Genomic DNA, 7,500 nt, shown 5'->3' with positions numbered 1-7,500 from the left:
TCAGCACCCAGTTAAGAATTGTTAAGTAGCCTATTTAGGCGATAGTGTGAGCGCGTCTTCTCCACTTTTTGTTATCTAAGAAGTATTACAGTACATTCACTTAATTGAAAATATATCCATTACTAATTAAATTATGGGCATTATCTGTAGTTGTACCACCTGATATTTGAGAACCAAAAAAGGGTCATTGACCCATACAATAAATCAAAAACACCCAAAGAAGTTAACAAATATCCAAACAGGGAAAATAATTCATGCAACTGTCTAGATGTCAGCTGATCTCCAAATAAAAACATGCTCTTGGCAACATCTCTACACACAAAAAATGATTACAGACAAAGCTTTTTATGGAAATGCTGCATTTGTCTACACCTGTAAGACAATTACCAAATTAGTCCTTTAAAGTTTTTTTTTTTAATTTGAAGCGAGAGACAGGCAAATGCAGCAGTTTCAGGGCTAGAGTTTTACCAATGGTCCCTATGTGTTACTTAGTACGGGTCGGGATAACAGAAAGTGACTAGCACAGCAAATGTCAGACCCTAAAGTCACTGAAAGCAAATGTGGTGTAGCCTACTGACTGGATTACCCAGAGGCGTGGTTGCAGCATGTTATTTTTGTGGTCAAAAACATGTCCAGTAAATACTATACCATACAAAAAACTGGTACATAAATTATCTTTTTGTTTTTGTTTTATCATTTCTTTGTGGTACATTAATTGTCTTTTGTTTTGTACTTGCTGGACATGAATAGAGGCAACTTGTGAAACCAAAAAGAGTAAAAACAAGCAAACAAAAAAAATGTCATGTCATGATTTAGAAGCTGTAGGAGGACAGTATTTAAACCCAGAAATCCCCCTTCTCTACATTCTTCTGACACCAAAAATGACATGTTGCAGTGTTGCATACTTCCTTTGGGAGAAAATGCTTCTGCTCAAAATGTGTGGAGGGTACATGGGTATCTAAGCCTGGCTATCGTGACTGCAAGTCTCTTTGAGACATTAGTCTGGCCAGGCAGTCCATCTGAAAACATTTCTCAGTGGGAGACGCAAGGGGCACGTCTAGCTGGCGTTCATGAAATGCCGCGTATGGGATTGACGGAACCTCTAATTAATTAGAACACCCATTCCTTCACTCACCTGCTGAACTTGAACTAGGGAGTCATTACCTTAGGTGCTGTTTCCACGTAGCTGGATATTTTTATGTGTGGATATTTTTTTCTCCTGGTTGCATAGGTTTTGCATTGGTTTTGGCCTTCCGTTTCCACGTAGCAGATATTTAATATCCAGGTATAAAAAGCAGGAGAAAAAGATATCCTGTTTAGGGGGCTGAAACGCATTTGTTACAATGGAGGATTTATTTTTATCCACATGTTGCGTTTACACCTCAACAGGAGAAAAAAAATACCCTGCTAAAAAATATCCTGCTACGTGGAAACAGCACCTTAGAAACACCCATCAAACTGATGGAAATGCTCAAAATTGATTCTGTTGAATTGGTTCTGTTTAAAAAAAAAAAAAAAAAAAAAAGACTGTTTTTTCCGGATGGTTTAGTGATGTCTTAGTTCAGATACACTGCGCTCTTCCGTGTGGTGCGTCTCCAGTTGAATAACTTAGAAGGTGAGAAAGTGGATTGGGTTCTTTTCTTCTTTTAATTTTAAATTTTTTTTTTACATAGCAGCAGAAGTGTAGACAAACGTTTCGTCTGTTGCCAAAGACAATGATGAAGGCAACAGCCAAAACGTTTGTCTACACTTCTGCTGCTATGCAAAAAAAAAAAAAAAAAAACAATAAAAAGAAGAAAAGAGTTATACTTCATACCATAGTTAATAAACACCCCATTGTTAAATAGGCCCATCCTTAATGTTCTTGTATTTTTTTTTGTTAACTTATTTTTGTTAAAAAATCATCTGTTTTATTTTACTTTAATATAATATCTTTGAATATATACATGTATGTAGATTAAGTATATTAAGTTACCCATTGTATGAAGAATAAACATGTATATAAATGTTTTTTTTATTTGAAGTGGAACGTCAATAAAAATAAAGTTTTCAAAAAAAAAAGAACAAAAGAAGAACCCGAGTGCGATCCACTTTTTCACCTTCTAGGTTTACTGATGTCTAAAAGAGACCTTGCAGTCGCGAAAGCCAGGCTATCTATATAGAATATCACCAATGAACAACATGGCCATGCACGTCTTACTTCTACTGTAAGTCACTTGAGATTCAAGATAACAAAAAGGTGCTACAAACACACAAACACACACACAGTCAACACAAAGCAAGTGGCTTCTTCAGTGTGTGTGTGTGTGTGTGTGTGTGTGTGTGTGTGTGTGTGTGTGTGTGTGTGTGTGTGTGTGTGTGTGTGTGTGTGTGTGTGTGTGTGTGTGTGTGTGTGTGTGTGTGTGTGTGTGTGTGTGTGTGTGCGCGCGCGCACATGTGTGTGTGTGTGTGTGTGTGTGTGTGTACAAGTATGAATACACATGCAAAGTCCACAACACTGAAGGAGAGGAGAGGAGAGCCCCCCCTCATACACTGCTACTCTACAGCACAACCTATCAGCACTCCACAAGCAATTCCTATTGGTCGGAGTCTCTGATGGGCATCTGGAGCAGCCAATGGGGTCAGGATGGAGGCGGGGAGTATGCAAACTGCGCATGGTAAGCTTGCCATTCCCAACAAAAATCCACGGCACTCAGGGGTATGTGCATGTGTGAGTGAGTGAGTGTGCGTGTGAGTGAGTGTGTGTGTGTGTGTGTGCACGACTGTGTGAGTGTGTGTGTGCGTGTGTGTGTGTGCATGACCAGCGAACAAGCAAGCCAGCCATATAACCAACCAGCCAGCCAGCCACTCACTGAGGAGTTGGTGGCCTCCCAGCAAGTGAGTGTCTTGGGGTAGCCACTTGGGTAGACGCGGGGAGGGGATGGAGGAGACTGGGGGGCATTTGGCAATGGACCTAAAACATGGGGTTGGACAGCCAAGACAGGCAATGGGGTGTGTGTGTGTGTGTGTGTGTGTGTTATGTGTTATGTGGTGTGTGGTGTGTGGTGTGTGGTGTGTGGTGTGTGGTGTGTGTAATGTGGTGTGTGTGTGTGTGTTGTGTGTTGTGTGTTGTGTGTTGTGTGTGTGTGTGTTATGTGTGTGTGTGTTATGTGTGTGTGTGTGTTATGCGTGTGTGTGTGTGTGTGTGTGTATTTTGACTTTACCTTCATCTTACTAAGCAATGTCCGTAAGGCTCGTTTCAGGTCGGGAGTCTTCTCAGAGGGCGATACAGGCTGCCACTGAAGAGGAGAGTTAACATCTTTGAGCTACTGCTGAGAAACACGAGTGGGGAGTGGAGGTGGAGGTGGTGGTGGAACTGGGGCCTATACTAAGAAGCTGGTTCAGGAGTAAACCAGGTTAAGTTAAGAGGTAACAACTTAAAGAAACTCCAGCACACTGACCATTTCGCTGTTCTTTCTTTAATAACACACCATTTCGCTGTTCTCTCTTTAATAACGACGTTTCGGTAGTACCGAAACGTCGTTATTAAAGAAAGAACAGCGAAATGGTCAGTGTACGGGAGTTTCTTTAAGTTGTTGCTGAGTGACCCATGGTGACATCTCCGATGCACCTGCCAGCTGAGGTGTGCGAAAAAAGTTGAAGTTTAAGTTGAGAGGTAAAGCATCTCATAGAAGAGCCTGAAACCCTGCTGGTCTTAAGAAAGAGGTAAATCACTTAATAGAAGAGCCTGGTGTCCTCATTCTTAGGAAAATGAGGACTCAGGCTCTTCTATTAGATGATTTACCTCTTAACCCCATCAATCACAAATCACTTAATAGAAGAGCCTGGTGTCCTCATTCTTAGAAAAATGAGGACTCCAGGCTCTTCTATTAGATGATTTACCTCTTAACCTGGTGAACTCCTAAAGCAGCTTCTTAGAATACTCCTCTGGTGGAGGGGGTGGTGGTGGTGGTGTGGGGAGGTGACGGGGTGATTTTTTTGGAGGTGGGGCGGGGGGGGGTATGGTTGGGGGTCGTGGTTGCACAGTAGCATAGTAGCACATTTCACATGCTTGGGAGAGGGGGGTGGGCAAGAGTGGGGTGGGGACGGGACTGCTCATGCTCCTGTCTGAGGACTACAATGGCAGAAAAGCTGGTACGTTTCTGCACAGGTCTACGTATACGTACGATTTAACTTTAGGATTTCTGTTATCTTTTTTTGTCCTTTCCCTTCTTAAGTGACATTGGTACTTTTTTTATTATACAAGTCAAGTCGGGGTGTGTTGAGGCTGGGGGGTGGTGTAATCTGTTCTGTGTTTAGAGGAAAGGTGGGCAGGCAGCATGCCCTTCAAAATAAGAGAAAAGGGAGCCCTGTTTTGCGGACTCCATTTTTTAAATTATTATATGACTAGTCCAGCTAGTGCTAGTCCAGCACCCATGGGAGGGGTTGTGGCCTCATCACACTTAGTTCATCATGATGACAAAGCTGCCTCAGGTGAGGTGAGGTGACTGGGCGGACAGGACACACAGGTGGTGACAAGATTAAGCGCCCGAGAATCGCTGGAATGTGTAGCAAGAGCGACTCGAGCGATAGAAGCGACAGTTTGCCCAGAGAGAGTAGATAAGAGAGAGGTTCCGCTGGCCCATTGTTTCCCGGGTTCTATTGTCGCAAGGGGGAGGGGGGGGGGAGGGGGGAAATCCCCCTTCAGGCAGACCTAAGGACTGTTCTATTCATTCTAGGAGCATTATGACGCACCCCTTTAGGTAGACCGGAACCTGGTCACGTTAGGTTCCCATAGAAACCTATTATGTTGGGATATCTCTATATACTTAAAGAATCTCTGGTTTGCCCATTAATGCAAGCACAGAATGCAAGCATTCCAATATTCCAAATGGCTATGGTGGCTGTCGCCTAACCGCATCATAGCTCATTTGCATAATATTCGCTGAGGTCCAACAACAAACTGTCGCCCAAATCGCTTTTTTCTCTTGTGTTGCCATCGGCACAATAAAACGTCAATTACTTCCGTCGCCGGTCTGTCCGTGCCTTGAGGGCGAGATCTCAGGCACGTGGGCCTTCCCTCACACAGGTGGTCTATTTACGGCTCACCAAGTGCCGGTGGACTCAAGGGTGTGTGTGTGTGTGTTGCTGCTGAACACTGCCATAAGTTCATACGTATTACATACACAACATACTGTACATGTCCCTTCTCTGCAAATGAACAGTGTGAAACACCAGCTAACGTTGTCAATCGGCTCTCCTAGATACACTATACACTAGTTAACCCATTGATGCTGGATGCTGCGTTGCGCAACATTGGCCCAGGCGCATGGAGCTGCATTACGTAACATTCAGGCTCATGAGATTTGAGACAACTTTATTAAAAATCTCTGTTTGTTTGAGATGAATGAACACATTCTAATGAAAGATGAGGGTCATAGCGTTTCAATGCAACTTAGTGCATATGTTTATGTGCTGCAGAAGCTGAGATATTTAGGTTTTTATAGGCTGAGGGCAGCTTTTCTTAAAAAAAAGAGCTCACCGTTTTTGCAGGTGCCTTAGGCATCAATGGGTTAAAGGTGACATAAAGTGACCTCTATTTTTCCTCATGTAGTGAGAACAACAGATGCATCGTCGTTGCACCGTCATAAGATGCCATCAACCAGTAACGCTGTGACAGCACTCAGGATACACAGCAGGTTCATTTGATTCGATTACACACGTTTGTTTATGAATGAGTACAGCCTCGTCATTGAAAAACTTCAGAATATTTAGCGCACTGTCTCAGAGTTGTCTCATGTGGGAAATGGAGTACATCTACCTCAGTTGCAACTACAAAAAAAAAACAAAAAAAAACAAAACAAAACGGCGCTTCAGAGGGTTTGCGCATCACAAGCACAAAATCAGCTAACACACAGGAAAAGAAAGTTCAAGGAAAGTTCAAGAGGAAAAGGAGAGGCGAGGGGGAGAAATGCATTCTGTTGTTTTATTTAGTTTCTCTTGACTCCCAGACGGTGCTTTCAGCACTGAAAGTTCATCACCTGCTCCTGTGCGATGAACATTAAGCGCTGAAAAAAAAAAACGCTGCCTGGCAATCATCCGAAACTCAGGAGCGTGGTTACATGCGTAGCCATGGGTTCCCCGGAACTGGGGTCTATACTACAAAGCTGGATCAGGAGTAATCCAGTTTAAGTTAAGAGGTAAATCATCTAATAGAAGAGCCTGGAATCCTCATTTTCTTAAGAGATGACTCATCTCTTAGCCCGATTTAGCCAGGTCTTCTATTAGATGATTTACCTCGTAACTTAAAGTGATACTGTCCCATTTTTGGAAATACGCTTATTTTACACCTCCCCTTGAGTTAAATAATAGGGTTCTACCGTTCTCCTGTACTTTCAACCGTTGTTTAGGTATGGCAGTGTAAATTTTACCTCCAAGCTAACAGTTAACATTGACTCCTATGAGACCAGTTAGCCGCCAGCTGGTTTCATAGGACTCAATGTCAACTGCTAGCATGGAGGTAAAATTTGCACTGACATACTCAGAAAACGGTTGAAAGTAGAGGCGAAAGGTAAAACTGAATTATTTAACTCAATGGGAGGTGTAATATGAGCTTATTTCCAAAAATGGGACAGTATCACTTTAACCTGGTTTACTCCTGAACCAGCTTCTTAGTACAGCGTACCCCTCTGCACTGGACTCACCTCGCGGTCGAACTGCGAGAGCGGGGCGTCGCCCACGTCCATGCCGCCTCCAGACGACAGCGAGCTCTCGGAGGGAGACGTCATGGTCTGGCGCTTAGAGGAGCCGTAGCTGCTGCCAGAGAACTCCCTACGCAGCGCACTGCCATTCTGGGAGTTAGAGCCTGGAGAGAGAGAGAGGGAGGGGTGGGGGAGAGAGAGAGAAAGAGAGAGAGAGAGAGAGACAAAGAGAGAGAGAGAGAGAGGGGGGCAGGATGGAAGACAGGAAGAATGTTAGAGGGAGAGAGAAATGAAGAGGATGGGGAGAAAGACCATGGACATGTAGGTTCTAGGTTCTAAGGGAGAACTCATGTATGCCCAGTGCAATGATGACTACTATAATATGTTCTAAATGTTCTAACATGGGCATGTAAGAGGGGTTCCAGTTAGTAACTCACGTATGCCCAGTGCAATGATGACTAGTCTGTGGTCTGATGTTCTGTGTTCTGATGTTCTAAATGTTCTAGCATGGGCATGTAGGGGTTCTAGGTGGCAACTCACGTTTGCCTAGTGCAATGATGACTACTCTGTGTGATGTTCTAAATGTTCTAACATGGCCATGTACTGTAGGTTCTAGGTTCCAGTTAGTAACTCACATATGCCCAGTGCAATGATGACAAATTTGTGTTCTGATGTTCTGTGTTCTGATGTTCTAAATGTTCTAGTATGGGCATGTGGGTTCTAGGTTCTAGGTGGTTAACTTACGTATGCCCAGTGCAATGATGAGTACTCTGTGTTCTGATGTTCTAAATGTTCTAGCATGGGCATGTGGGTTCTAGGT

The 7,500-nt window shown here is 43.5% G+C and overlaps 1 protein-coding gene across 3 annotated transcripts in view; it reads right to left on the bottom strand.

Annotated features, from left to right (window-relative positions):
• Positions 1 to 7,500, bottom strand: part of cdc42bpab (CDC42 binding protein kinase alpha (DMPK-like) b) — a 152,660-nt gene that overhangs the window by 5,843 nt on the left and 139,317 nt on the right. For all 3 annotated transcript variants that reach the window (XM_063223612.1, XM_063223613.1, XM_063223611.1), the window contains one exon: positions 6,684 to 6,844. In XM_063223612.1, coding sequence (XP_063079682.1) covers positions 6,684 to 6,844 — 161 coding nt within the window. The remainder of the gene's footprint in view (positions 1 to 6,683; positions 6,845 to 7,500) is intronic.

Source organism: Engraulis encrasicolus, chromosome 18 (assembly GCF_034702125.1).
Source record: "Engraulis encrasicolus isolate BLACKSEA-1 chromosome 18, IST_EnEncr_1.0, whole genome shotgun sequence".
NCBI lineage: Eukaryota > Metazoa > Chordata > Actinopteri > Clupeiformes > Engraulidae > Engraulis > Engraulis encrasicolus.
Note: the sequence above shows the minus strand (reverse complement) of the source record. Positions and strands in the feature narration are given on the sequence as shown.